This window comes from Plecotus auritus, assembly GCF_963455305.1.
Source record: "Plecotus auritus genome assembly, chromosome: 3".
In the NCBI taxonomy this organism is placed as follows: Eukaryota; Metazoa; Chordata; class Mammalia; order Chiroptera; family Vespertilionidae; genus Plecotus; species Plecotus auritus.
The window spans coordinates 153279028-153294326 of record NC_137772.1 but is presented as its reverse complement, the minus strand read 5'-3'; the positions used below and the strand labels follow the sequence as shown (position 1 = coordinate 153294326).

Genomic DNA, 15299 nt, shown 5'->3' with positions numbered 1-15299 from the left:
CTTCAGGATGGTTTAATGCCTGCACCAGGGGACAACTCAAAGCTTTCCCCTGTAGCCCAGGGCTTTCTGGGCAGCTCCTCCTGCTGCCTGTTCCCTGTCCATTCTGGCCCCGCCCCTGGGGCCCAGCTTGCTGTGCAACCCTCTATGAGCTCAAGCCAGCAGAGAAAGTTGGGCCCAGGTGCAGAGCACAGGCTGGCCTAGCTGTTACCAGTCCACACAGCCAGGGCATCCTTGCGTCTTGCCATGGTTTATGGGAATAAATTAAATTTCTTATGGACTTTAGGTTTCTATCTGGTAGCCAGTCAATCGTCTCCCACCGTACCTTCCATCGAAGACAAGCGTTTCATAGAGGACTGTGTCACAGCTCACAATGAAATGCGTCGCACAGTCCAGCCCCCCGCAGCCAACATGAAATTCATGGTGAGAAAAAAATGAGCTGTGATTATACTCAGGGATCTTGGCGATTCATTTTACAGACGCATTAGTATGAATTCAGTTTGGACTTTCAGGATGCAATTAAAAATCATACCTTGGGCCCTAACCAGTTTGGCTCAGTGGATAGAACGTCAGCCTAAGACTCAAGGGTCCCAGGTTCGATTCTGGTCAAGGGCATGTACCTTGGTTCAGGGCATATCCCCAGTAGAGGGTATGCAGGAGGCAGCTGATTAATGTTTCTCTCTCATCGATGTTTCTAACTTCCTCTCCCTTCCTCTCTGTAAAAAATCAATAAAATATATTTTTAAAAAATCATACCTTGACTGAGCTGTCTCCAGCAGGGTGGTGATAGAAGGGAAAGAGAAAGGAAATCTTGAAGCTGTTACTTCCTGGAGTTACATATGTGTGTTTATTCACATACAGTTTACAGCAGTGAAGACATGAATCAGTTTATTCTTGTATTTTATTTTTTAATTATTGTATTGTTTATTTGTAAACCTCCTTTAGCCCATCCCTGTATATATGGACATTCCATATTAACACATACTTATGCTATATTTTCCAAATGAAAGGATAAATGTATATTAATTTAAATTTTCATAGCTACCTACAGAAGAGGAGGAAGAAAGGAATAAGGAAGAAGAAACATGAACCTCCTTTGAATTTTCTTTGTTTTATATATAGTTCAACTTTGTAAACATGCAATCGTTTTTGTTATTTTAACACTTTACGTTAAAGATCTATCTGGTGCTTTTCTTTCTTTCTTTCTTTCTTTCTTTCTTTCTTTCTTTCTTTCTTTCTTTCTTTCTTTCTTTCTTTCTTTCCAGATCAATATCCACCTTGTATTATTTTCCTTTGGCTTAAAGGATATTAATATTTGTCATACTGTGGGTCAGCTGTAACTAATCCTATCAACTTAGTGTGTCTGTGAGTTTATTTCTCCTCAAGTTATGATATATATTATCATTAGTCACAGAATTCTAAGTTGCCCTGGTAACTTCTATCTTCCTGCACATTGTTTGTGATGAGAAATCTACTGGATCATTTTCTTTGTTCCCATGGATATCAGAAGTATTTTCCCTTCTTTAAAGAAATCTCTTTATCCTTGGTTTTGAGCAATTTGATTATAATGTACCATGATGTAGTATTGTTCTAATTTTCTGGGGTTCATTGAGCTTCTTGGACCTGCAGGTTTAAGCAAATTAGAAAAATTTTAGCCATTTTATAGTCAAATACTAAAGACTCCAATTATAAGCATATTAATTATAAAATCTGAAGTTATCTCACAGCCCACTGATGTTCTTTTCATGTAAAAGTGTTTGGTTTTTTTCTGACTCTTGCTTTCTCTGTTAATTTTAACAGATGTGTTACTTCTGGTTTATTTTCTACTCATTGATTTTTCTCCTTATTAATTTTTTTAATTTATTGATTTTAGAGTAAGAGGCAGAGATAGAGAAACAAAGATTATTTGTTCCACTTATTCAAACAATAATTTATTGATTCCCATATATGCCCTGACCAGGGAGTCCTCAACCTTGATTCACCTTGATGATGCTCTAACCCAGTGGTCGTCAAACTGAGGCTCGCTAGCCACGGTATGTCACTCTGTTGACTAATGAGTTTGCCTACCACCGGGATAAGGGCTTAATCACAAGGAACAACAACAGCCTGTAATTATTGGAATTGAGAGTCTAGGTCAGTGGTCGGCAAACTCATTAGTCAACAGAGCAGCAAACTGCGGCTCGCAAGCCACAGTTTGCCAACCACTGCTCTAACCAACTGAGCTACCCAGCCAGGCCTCTCTCCCCATTTTTTATTGTATTACTAGGGGCCCAGCGCATGAATTTGTGCACCTTGAAAGGAACTGTGGGCCCTGAGGCTGTAGTGAGCACAGGGGTGATGGATCTCTAGGCCCATCCTCCTCGCCCCCGCCCAACCCCTCCCACCATGGCCCCTGGTCTCCTCTCTGCTGGTCCTGCCCCTGTTGCTGCCACTCCCACGTGCTGATGGCACTGGTCCCACTTGCACCCGTTGACCACATGGAGATATTGGGGCCGGCGCCAGCAGCGGGTGTGAGCATGGCTAGTGCTGTCAGCGCATATGAGCAGCGGCTGCTGCCCCAATCGCCCCTCAGGATCAGGGGGAGGTGGAGAAGCCCTGAGGGGCAATCACGGCTGGCAGCCACTGCTTGCACCCTCTGACAGTGCCAACACCAGGTGCAAGCAACAGCTCCAGGGCCAGCAGCAGGTGCGTGCAGGGCTAGCACCGGCAGCAGGTGCAAGCACCAGGTGGGACCACGACTCGCAGGAGCAAAGAGATTTTTAGTAACCACCAGAGGCTCGCTCTGATGACAGTGACCAGTGCCCTGCCTTGGTGTGGTGCCCAGTTCATCTGCTCTGTCATCCTGCTGCGGCTGACACCCACCATATTCCACACTCTGCCACCTGCTACCAATGCCCACCATGTTCCACACATGCCCCCTGGTGGTCAGCGCATGTCATAGTAATTGGTTCTTCAGTTGTTCGGTTGTTCTGCCATTCAGTCTATTTGCATATTAGGGTTTTATATATATATAGATCATGAGTCCTTGTATGCAGATAAGTTTGTATCAGATATCTGAATCTGTCCATTTTAGCTTGTTGGGTGATGGTAATTTTTGTATTTCTGTAAATATTCTTGACAGTTTTTTCTGGCATGGACTTAGGTTACTTGGCATTTGATCCTTTTGAGTCTTTATTTTTTTTTTAAACTAATCCAGGCTCAAAGGACTTCTTTTTTTATTTTTTTAATATATTTTATTGATATTTTACAGAGAGGAAGGGAGAGAGATAGAGAGCTAGAAACATCGATGAGAGAGAAAGATCGATCAGCTGCCTCCTGCACACCCCCTACTGGGGATGTGCCCGCAACCAGGATACATGCCCTTGACCGGAATCGAACCCGGGACCCTTCAGTCTGCAGGCCAACGCTCTATCCACTGAGCCAAACCGGTTTCGGCAATCCTTTTGAGTCTTGTGTTTAAGATTTGTAAGGCAGAACAAAAGAAGTGACTGAGGCTAGGGATAATTATCTCCCTCTATTAAGGAGAGATCCTCCTGAGTACTCTACACAATTCCCAAGATTCTGAGCTTTTCCAATCTCGCTAGCAGGAAGAAGCAATATTCCCAGTGCTGTGTAAGCATTAGGTAATATGCTCTCCTATCATTTTGAGTGATTCATTCCCTGGTGGTGCATATGTTCTTCATATGTGTGTGTTAATCAACCCTCTTTAGAGCTCTGCCTCTGTGCACGTCTGTGCTTTCTGGTATTCATTCATGGCCAGAACATTCTCCCAAGGCAGGAGGTAAGGCCATTATAGGACTCACCTTACTGGTTTCCCTCCTTTCAGGGATCATGGTTCTTGTTGCCTGGTTTCAGGTGTCTTGCTTTCGCACATACCTATGTTATTTTTATTGTTTCAAGTCAGAAAGTTACTCCATCTTGGCCAAAAGTAGAGGTGACAACTGTTGGCTAAGACTTCAACAGGAGTTCCTCCTGTCATCCACTACTGCATCATCCTGAAAAACCAGGCATCCCGTTTCTCATGTCAATTTCTATAAATGTCAGAAAAGACAGAGCATGATGTGTTAACAGATCAGCCCTGAAATCATGCAAACTTTTTAAAATTTTGTATTGATATGTAACATTGCATTAGTTTAAAATGTAGAAGATAATTATTTGATATATGTGTATATCGCAAAATGATTACCACAATAAGGTAAAATCTATTACCTCATACTTACATTTTTTTGTAATGAGAATTTTTAATATTTTTAATATCTGAGCAACTTTCAAATATACAATACAGAATGGTTAACTATTCTCACAATGCTGTATTCTACAGCCCAAAACTTGTTTACCTTATAACCAGAAGTTTGTACATTTTGACCACCAACAAATATGGATGGCCACAGACTGGGTCGTAGACTGTTTGTGAAGCACAACTTAAAAACAAAACTGACTAATGGTGAACATAATAAATGCCAAAGAAAAACTATGTTTTATTGCAATTAAAAACTTAAACAAAAATTCACTGATTGCCATCTTTAGAATAACTTAAATGCAAACAAATATGCACAATGCAATTGAAATTATTTTTGTCTTTCAGACTTGGGATGAAGGTTTAGCGAAGACTGCAAAATCATGGGCAAACAAGTGCAAATTCGAACACAACAACTGTCCAGTAAATCGGTGTCATCCAACTTTTCCATATGTGGGAGAAAATATTTGGTTAGGTGGATTATACCAATTTACACCAGCAATTGCTATACGTTCTTGGTATAATGAAAGCCTATTTTATACTTATAGTAGTCAACGTTGTACCAAAGTTTGTGGCCATTATACTCAGGTAAATATTTGACATTTTATTCATTAGTTCTTATTTATGCACATTTCAATCACAAGACATGTGTTTTTTTTTTAACATTTTCTTTTGAGTTACTCTTGGGTATCTTGAAAACTCAATTTCATTTGGAAGATAGGTTTACTGGATATAGAATTCTCTGAATCTTTTGTTTTCCGGACTTTAAAGATTACTCTACTGTCATCTCAATGCATTAATTCCAATAAGAAATCTACTGTCAACCTTTTATTTATTCCCGTGAATGTAATATGCTTTTGTTTCTCTCATTAGCTTTATAATTTTATTTTGTTTTTTATTTTTGTTACATATTTCTTATTGTTGATAGTAATACAGATATCTCCAATTCCCTCTCTCTCCCCCACAATCCTCCCAGCCCCTACCCATCCCCAGGTCTTCCCTACCCTATTGCCCATGGCCATCGGCTATGCATATAAGTATATAAGTTCTTTGATTTATCTCTTCTTGGCCCCCAACCCCACATCGAGGTATGTCAGTCTATCCCATGCCTCCCTGGTTTGGATATTATTTTGTTGGTCAATTCGTTTTGTTCATTAGATTCCACATATACGTGAGATCATGTGATACTTGTCTTTCTCAGTTTGGCTTTTTCACTTAGCATAATAGTTTCCAGGTCTATTCATGCTGTCCCAAAAAGTAAGAGATACCTCTTTTATACAGCTGCATAGTGTTCCATAGTGTAAATGTCCCAGAGATTTTTTATCCATGCATCTACTGATAGGCACTTGGGCTGTTTCCAAATCTTAGCTATTGTAAATAACAGTGCTATAAAGATAAGGATGCATAGATTCTTTCTGATTGGTGTTTTGGGGTTTTTAGGATATATTCCAGAAATAGGATCACTAGGTCAAACAGAAGTTCCTTTTTTTTAATTTTTTGAGGAAAATCCATACTGTTTTCCATAGTGGATACACCAATCTGCATTCCCACCAGCAGTGAACTAGTGTTCCCTTTTCTCCACATCCTCACCAGCACTTGTTGTTTGTTGATTTTTTTATGATAGCCATTCTGACAGGTGTTAATTGATATCTCATTGTCGTTTTAATTTGGTCTTAGGCTCTACAGCAGCGGTTCTCAACCTGTGGGTCGCGACCCACAGGTTGAGAACCGCTAGCAGGGTCTCCTAAGACCATCGGAAAACACAGATATTTACATTACGATTCCTAACAGTAGCAAAATTACAGTTATGAAGTAGCAACGAAAATAATTTTATGGTTGGGGGTCACCACAACATGAGGAACTGTGTTAAAGGGTCGCGGCATTAGAAAGGTTGAGAACCACTGCCCTAGAGGTATCCATAATAGTGTCCCTGTTAGATTTTCACCACTGAGGTACTACACTACCCAAACTTTTGCCTCCTTGGTCTCCACAGACTCTCATCTGTCTCTCAACGATGTGGGATCCATTAGGCTCCTCCTGGTTTCTCCAGCACCCCTACCCCACCAGTCATGGCCTGGAAACTCTCTCAAAGCAACAAGCTGAGACAATTGTATAATCCAAGCTTCCCCCAACCTGAACTCTCAGGGGGCACTATCCTTTGTTGTCATATGTCCAGTATCCTGAAGACCTTTATTTCCTAGTAGAGGCCTGGTGCACAAAATTCAAGCACGGGGGTGGGGGTGTTCCTCAGTCCGGCCTGCACCCTCTGTAATTTGGGACCTCTCAGGGATGTCTGGCTGCTGGTTTAGGGACATCCCTCTTGCAGTCTGGGACCACTGGCTCATAACTGCTCACCTCCTTGCTTGCCTGATCCCCCCTAACCGCCTCTGCCTCCTGGCCTGATGCCCTGAACTGCTTCCCTGCCTGACTGATTGCCCCTAACTGCCTCTGCCTGCCAGCCTGATCCCCCCTAACTGCTCCCCTGCCAGCCTGATCACCCCCCTAACTGCTCCCCTGCTGGCCTGATCACCCCCTAACTGTTCCCCTACCAGAGTGATCACCCCCTAACTGCTCCCTTGCTTTCCAGATCACCCATAACTTCCCTCCCTTGCCAGCCTGATTGCTCCTAACTGCCCACCCCTGACAGCCTGACAGCCCCTAACTGCCTCTGCCTCAGCCCCCACCACCGTGGCTTTGTCTGAAAGGACATCCAGAAGATATCGGTCTAATTAGCATATTACCCTTTTATTATCCTATATAATAAAGCAGTAATATGCAAATTGACCATCACCCCAACACACAAAATGGCCGCCCCCATGTGGTCAAAGATGGTTGACCCATGTGCACACAAGATGGCCACCACAAGATGGCCAGCAAGAGAGGGCAATTGTGGGCAATCAGGCCAGCTGGGGAGGGCAGTTAGGGGTGACCAGGCCTGAAAGGGAGGGCAGTTGGGGGTGATCAGGGCAGCAGGGGAGGGAAGTTGGGAGAGAGCAGGCCTGAAAGGGAGGGCATTTGCAGGTGACAAGGCCAGCAGGGGAGGGCAGTAAGGGGTGACCAGGCCTAGAGGGGAGGGCAGTTAGAGGCAATTGGGCCAGAAAGGGAGGGCAGTTAGGGGCTACCAGGCTGGCAAGGGAGGGCAGTTAGGGGTGATCGGGCCAGCAGGGGAGGGCATTTGGGGGCCAACATGCCTGCACGGGAGGACAATTAGGGGCAACCAGTCTGGCAGGGGAGGGAAGTTAGGGGCAATTGGGCTGGCAGGGGAGCAGTTAGATGTCGATCAGGCTGGCAGGGGAGTGGTTAGGGAAAGATCAGGCTGGCAGGCAGAAGCGGTTAGGGGCCATCAGGCCATCAGGCAGGCATGGGGTTGGGAGCCAGCAGTCCTGGTTTGTGAGAGGGATCCCAGATTGGAGAGGGTGCAGGCTGGGTGAAGGATACACAGACCACCCCACCCCCATGCACAAATTTCATGCACCGGGCCTCTAGTTATAGACAATTTTTCTAATTCTTTTGTTTGGTTGTGAGAGTTTTGGGTAAGAAATGGAAACCACATATTAGGCATGACACAGAGCCCCTAGGATGGACCATTTAAGCAGGAGAAGAGCTCTCTTCTCTAAACTTATCTGTCTAAGTTGAATTAACATACAGTGTCTGAAAGCATGCCATTCTTATGAGAGGTTCACCGAACACGGAAATTAGCAGCTTTCATGCTCCTATTCCATTTAAACTTTGTCTGACAACAGGATGCTGTAAATTTAGAAATCCTTCTCAGAATAGTTGTTGCATACAATGATTATGGTTTGGCTACTGCTAGGAAAATTGAGAGAATGGGATCAATTGTCAGCTGTCCTGATAACAAGCAGAATGCAATATTCCTAATATGGCATCAGGCTGAGTCACAGCTTTTACACAATCCTTTGTCTACTCTTTTCCTGTCAGAGGAAAGGAACCTGTTTTCAAATACCCCTTGTTCCTTAGCATTACACAACAGAACTGTGAGCGAGCTCCGCATTGGTTAATATACACAGATGTGTAAAAAGCTAGGAATAGGTACATTCTTCATACTGGATCAACAACAGTATCTTGCTTAGTGTTCTAAAGAAAATAAGGTAAATGTTCTTACTGTTACCATCTGAAGATATTTGTACAGAAATTACAACCAATGTTTATATTAATGTTACATTTAGTTCCTTTAAGAAAGTAAACATTTTAAAACTATACATGTTCAATATTTATCTTTACCATTCCAAAAATAAAAAGGTCACAATTCAGATATATTAAGAAAATAAAATTTCATGGTGTAGCCAGTTATTCATTAACTGAATTTTTAAACATGAATTCCTTTAAAAATATACACTGAGTGGCCAGATTATTATGATCTCTGAACGCATAATAATAAGGCCACTCAGTGTATATCCTACATAATAAAAGGCTAATATGCAAATTATCCCCTCTACCAGGAGTTCAACCAGCAGGCAGGCTGGCCAACCACCCATGTCCCCTCCCCTTGGCCAGTCTGGCCAAACCCCACCCATGAACGAATTCATGCAATGGGCCTCATATATATATATTTATACACACACACACACACACACACACACACACTGAGTGGCTAGATTATTATGCATTCAGAGATCATAATAATCTGGCCTCTCATTGTATATGTGTGTAGTCATATAGTTGATTAACTTTCTAAAGCATTCCAAAGGAATGGGTATTTGAAGGAACTAGCTTAATCTCATTTGATTAAGTGGTAAACTAGGTCAGAATTGATCTATCACTCTCCAAAGACACACACATGGTTAGAACCAAAACTCATATCCTTTCTGTTCACTGTGCTTTCATTGCACTTTGCTGCCTTTCAGGCAAACAGCCATTAAAACATATTTTGTAAAACTGTTGATTACAGCTACTCTACCCAGGTCATGGGAAATAGTGACCAATACATCAGTTTATAAAATGTATCAACACATTGTGTTAATTGAATTGTAAAATAAATGGGTTCAGAAAATTCATTTGTGTTATCAAAATCTATATTAATTTTCCTTTGTAATTTTGTTTTCCAAATGGAGTAAATTAGTGTTTTCCTTTTTGTTTGTTTAGGAAATGGAAGAAAATTCCACTCTATCATTGTCACAAAAGAATACTGATTTTTTTTTTTTTTTTACCTCTTTGCCTCTCCCCTGCCCCCAAACCATGGTTAGTTTTCCATAGGAATCTTCTTCTTTTGAATCACTGCTACTCTTTACAATGAAACAAAAATATTCAGCATCCTTATGGCAAGCATGTTTTTTTTGCAATAAACTCAATATATTCTTAGTCTCTGTCTCTATCTGTGTTTTGTAAATTGACAGAGGTGAGATTATGGTTAAGACCACAACTTTTAAAATGTGATCAACTAAGTACTAATAGAAGGTTTTAGAGAAAAAAAAAAAAGTCTATAATTGTTTTTATTTACACTGTGATTTTAATATTATTTGTATTTTATACCCATGGAGAAAATAATGTTTTTCATAAATCATCTAAAATAATATTATTTTGATTACATATTATATTCTTTGACTTATGAGAATTATCAGTGAGGAAAATCTAGTTAGGTAGCCTTCAAGAAAGTAGCCTTTTAAAAAATTGTTTTAAACTAAATATTACAAATTAAAATAGTCAATAAGAATTTATGTCTGCTCATTTTTATCACATGACTAAGATTATAGCTATTCCCATAGTGCATTGTGGCAAAGAGGTGTTTTGCATATTTAATTAAAAATTCCTTTCCTTATAGGTAGCTTGGGCCGATTCATACAAAGTTGGTTGTGCAATAACAATTTGTCCTAATCTTGGGAAAGATGACCCTGCAATATTCGTATGTAACTATGGACCTGCGTAAGTTATTGTGCTTTTAAAAATATTTTATATTAAAATAAATGTTATATTTATTTATATATTTAATAAATGAAGTACATTTACTAAACAAAGTCTCCCTTTATAATAACAAAAGAAACAGATGAAAATAGAAAGTGGTGAGAGAATATTACCTTGTGTAAAGAATTATATCTACCATGAGATATTTAATGCTCAGAGTAAAAATGATGGAAATTCTTTGTTAAATTGAACAACAGATAACATAAAATGCAACGTCACACTAAGTACTAGAACACAAAATAGACTGGCAGATGCTTTCCTAATATAGCAGAACATAAATGGAATGAGGAAGTGATTCTGAATGATAGTGAAAAGCACATTTTTCTGAGGAAAAAAATACCATAAGTTTTATTGCCTTTTTTATTATTGTGCATCTAAATGAAAATATAATATAAGCCTAATGGGAGGCTCCAAAAATAAAATTCTGGAACTCTAATCCCATTGATCTGCACAAGAAAGAAGATAAAATCCAACCCACAACTCAACCATTTAACAAATAAAAATATTAAAATAAAATATACAAAAGATGAAAATCTAAGCGTAGAATAAATATATAGGGTTGGTAAAAAGAAGCTGCGATATGTCAAAATTGCTAAGGAGAGGCCAAATGTGTATATTTCCTCCTGTATTTATTCTACTCCTTCTCAGTTAACAACAGAAATGAGTATGACACATGCATAACTTAAAGAGAAGAAAAACAAATGACAGATGCAACAACAATAAATAAGAAGAAGATAGCTTCAATCTTAACTATGTCAATAATCACATCAAATATAAATGCTACAAACACCCAAATGAAAAGGCAGAGATTGTGAGATTAGATAAAAAACCAAGAACCAATTATATGCTGCCTACAAGAAGCATCCTTTATATGCTAATATGCAAATTGTCCCCTTCTATTATATTCCATCTTTGTGTTTTTGTATTTCAAATAACACTTTAAAATATAAAAAATTAATTCTTAGCTATGGGTCATACTTTGCTGATTGCTGGTCTGTAGATCTATGTAGAAAATCTAATGGAGTCTATGAAAACTCTTCTAGTACTAATAAATAAGTTTAGACATTTTTCAGGATACAATATCAAGATACAAAGCTCAATTACATACCCATATACTGGCAATGAACAATTACAAACTGAAATAAAATGACATTATCATTTAAAATAGCTTAAAAATATAAACTATCATATGCAATATATCTTTGTGAAGCAGGATGATACAAATCTGGTACAGTGTTCTATTTTGCATAATATATTTGTAACAGCATAAAATATTGTTTTATGATTTCAGTGGGATTTTGTCTCTAATGTTTTCTTATATAAATTGGGGTTGAATAATTCTTATGAATGCCATTACTGTAAAAATGAGGAAAATGACTGAGTTCAGTGAATGACTTTGAACTAATCTGAATCTTCTCAAGCACAGTTTAATACTTTTTCCACTACTAAATGCTAATAATGTAATGAAGTACTTAACTGTAATGTACTATGGAAATGCATTCAGATAGTTATTTTTACAAATGAAGATAGTACAAATATTTTTTTCATGATATAAATATTATCTAGGGATAATTCTGGCAGAAGGTATGGAGGACCAGTACATTGAAAATTATAAAATCTTCATGAAATAAATTAACATACACAAATAAATAGATATACTTTTTTAATAGGGTAAAAGACTAAATATTGTTAAAATGTAGTTTTTCACTAAATTGATATATGCATTCAACACAATTCTAGTAAATATCTTGGCAGGCCTTTATTGTAAATGTTGAGAAATCTTGATCCTAAAATTGATAAGGGAATCAATTTTAGGATCAAGAAAAAGAACAAATTTGGAGGACTGACACTATCGTTTTCAAGAATTATTATAGCTAGAATAATCACAACATTGTGATATTGACATAAAGTTAGACAAATAGATCAATAGAACAGAATAAGGAGTTCAAAATTAAATCTACACAGGGTTAACCACACGTGTTCAACTGATTTTTAATAGATACAAAAAGGCAATGCAGTAGAAAAGAAATTTTTCAATAAATGCTGCTGGAACAAAATGCTATCTATATCTAAAAGCAAACTTGAATCTGCACAAAATAAAACCTATAAAAATAACTCAAAACTAATCTAAGACCTAAATGTACAACTTAAACTATAAAAACTTTGTGCGCTTAACATAGCCAACAACTTTTAGCTATCACACCAAAAGCATGATTCATAAAAGAACAAATTGACATGTTGGATTGCATTAAAATTACAATTACAACTATTCAGAGACATTGGTAAGAGAATGAAAAGAAGCTACAGAGTAAAAGAAAGTCTTTGCAAAACATATCAGATAAAAGGCTTATACCAAGAATATAGGGAAAGCTGTTACAATTCAATATCAAGAATACTTAAAACAATAAAAAATGAATAAAAGGTTAATAAAGAAAATTTGCAGATGGCAGAAAAGCAATGATAAAAACCTCAGTATCATTAATCATTAGGGAAATACAAATGAAAACCACAATGAATATTGCTACACAGCAATTTGGCTAAAGACTGGCCATTCTAAATCCAGAGGAAGATGTGAAGGGACTAGCATTCTCAACCACAGTTGGTAGGAATATAAAGTGTCACAAATATTTTGCACACAGTGTAGAACTTTCTTAAAAAGTTAAATATGCACTGACCATATGATCTATTTATTTCACTCCTAGATATGTAGTTAAGGAAATGTATGCCCATAAAGACACATATATGAATGTTCAAAATGTGCATAGTTATTTAATATGTAATAGTAAAAAACTGGAACAACACAAATGTCCATAAAGGTATGCCTGGGTAAATGAATTGTGGCTTATTCTTTAATGGAATACTTAATGTTATTAATTTTTTCTTTGGGTGCTCTAAGTAACATTTTTAAAGTCTACCACAAACACTGAGATGGAAAAAAGCAGGTTTGTTAGAATGTATCAGCTTATACTATTGAAAAGCAGGTATTATAATATCTGTCAAATGGTCGTCCAAATGGTACCATTATTTTGGTATATCATCAAGCAGGACTAGATAAAGATGATGATATTATACTTTTAAAATAAGCCATAAAGCATTTGTTTCCACTTGCTATTTAAAGTTTGCTTATTCCATTTACAAAATAAAGAGATAATGTTAGTGATCTACACTTAGTGTTCTACAACAACAAACAAAAAATAACTTTGGCTATCACATACATAACTACACTGGTTTCATATCTAATTTATGTTTTATTACATATTAAAGAATATAACTCCTTGGCTGGGTGGCTCAGTTGGTTAGAATGTTGGTCTTGCTCATCAAGGTTGCAGTTTTAATACAAGAATCAACCAACCAAGGAATGAATATATAAGTGAAACAACAAATTAATCTCTCTTTCTCTGTCTCTCCCTCTTTTCCTTCCTCTGTAAAAAAATCAACAGAAATTTAATTTTAAAGGATATAATTTTGACATAGTGAGAACATGATATAGAGATCAGTTTTAAAGTATCTTTTTACAAAAGAAATTAGCATAAAATTGGGACAAAGGTCATTGTCCTTTCAACATTCATGACTTAATGAGCAACCAAAAAAATAAAGTAAATTAGAGAGTAAATAGCCATTTGGCTACCCAATGTTTCCCTTTTTTACAGAGGAAATTACGTAGGGGCCCACCCTTACACTGAAGGAGCATCCTGCTCTACGTGTGAAAAAGAAGACACTTGTGAAAACAGCCTCTGCAGTAAGCAAAAAGGGAAAAGTAAATTGTAACGTCCTATTTGGAGAGCAGTTTCCATAAATTCATTAATTTTCAAATTTAGCTCTCCTCAAGTTTATAGAGAATTTATGAAGAAGATTCCATTGCTGCTATATGATGACATAACTCATTTGTCATAAATCATACTTAAACTCAGATAATCCCTCCCTTCTTCACTGATTATTTTCCTTCTGAGGCTAAAGGACAGGTGGGAGTGAGGTATAACTGTGATCCAGTGTGCTGCTTTACAGTAGATATTTGCTGCTATACAAAGAACTACTAGTTGAAATGTTTATTGGCACTTGCCTCCATTCTCCTCCTTTTATTAGTTACTGAAGGCCCAGTGCACGAAATTTGTGCACTGTGGAGGGAGGGTCCCTCAGCCCGGCCTGCGCCCTCTCACAGTCTGGGACCCCTCACTCCTTCCTGCCCACCTGCTTGCTTCTCCTTACGTCTCAGTTCACTGCTCCTTAGCACTACCACAGAGGTGAGAGAGGCTCCCACCACCACCGCTGCACTCGCCAGCTGTGAACCTGGCTTCTGGCTGAGCAGCGCTCCCCCTATTGGAGCACACTGACCACCATGAGACAGCTCCTGAATTGAGCATCTGCCCCTGGTGGCCAGTGGAGCAACCAGTCATTCCATAGTCATTCCACAGTTCAGTCGATTTATATATTAGGCTTTTATTATATAGGATTTGTGTGAACTCTTTATATGCTAAAGATACTAACCATTTATTAACTACTAAAGGCCCAATGCATGAAGATTCATGCAAGAATGGGCCTTCCTTCACCTGGCTGTGGGCACTGCCTTCGCTCTGGCCGGAGACGCCTTTTTGCTCTAGCCCGGAGCCACCTTTCTGCCTTCCAATGTTGCCTAGAGGCCTTGAGTGGTGCAGAATGCCTGTGTCCCGCCCCGCCACCATATGCAAATTAACCCTCCATCTTTGTTGGGTTAATTTTCATACTCACTCCTGGTTGGCTGGTGAGCATCACGAAGGTACAGTCAATTTGCATCTTACTCTTTTATTAGTGTAGATTGCTGCAAATACATTTTTCCCAGTTTGACTTTTAAAATCTAGGCTCATTAGTGATTTCCCTTGTAGCCACATGGATTCTTTTAGATGCACGTTTTCTTCCTTGTTGGAATTCTATGTTATTTTTATTGCTATAATTTCCTTTTTTAAGAGTGTCTGATTCTTGTTGAGTTATGTTTTCTTCTAGAGTTTGCAACCATGGGATCATAATGGCTTCATTTCTAAATTTATTTCTTAAAACATATTTTGATTTATTTGAGAGAGATAGGAAGAGAAAAAGAGAAACATTGAGCCCACAATTGGGGCATGTGCCCTGACAGGGAACCTAACCAGCAACCTATTGGTATACAGGAAAG

The 15299-nt window shown here is 38.5% G+C and overlaps 1 protein-coding gene across 1 annotated transcript; it reads left to right on the top strand.

The window, feature by feature from the left end:
- Positions 1 to 243: 243 nt before the first annotated feature.
- Positions 244 to 13921, top strand: GLIPR1L1 (GLIPR1 like 1; the record flags this gene model as incomplete). Its single annotated transcript, XM_080660196.1, has 4 exons — positions 244 to 420; positions 4583 to 4822; positions 10014 to 10114; positions 13804 to 13921. The coding sequence occupies 4 exons, from the start codon at positions 244 to 246 to the stop codon at positions 13919 to 13921; spliced, it is 636 nt and encodes a 211-aa protein (XP_080516322.1).
- Positions 13922 to 15299: the final 1378 nt, after the last annotated feature.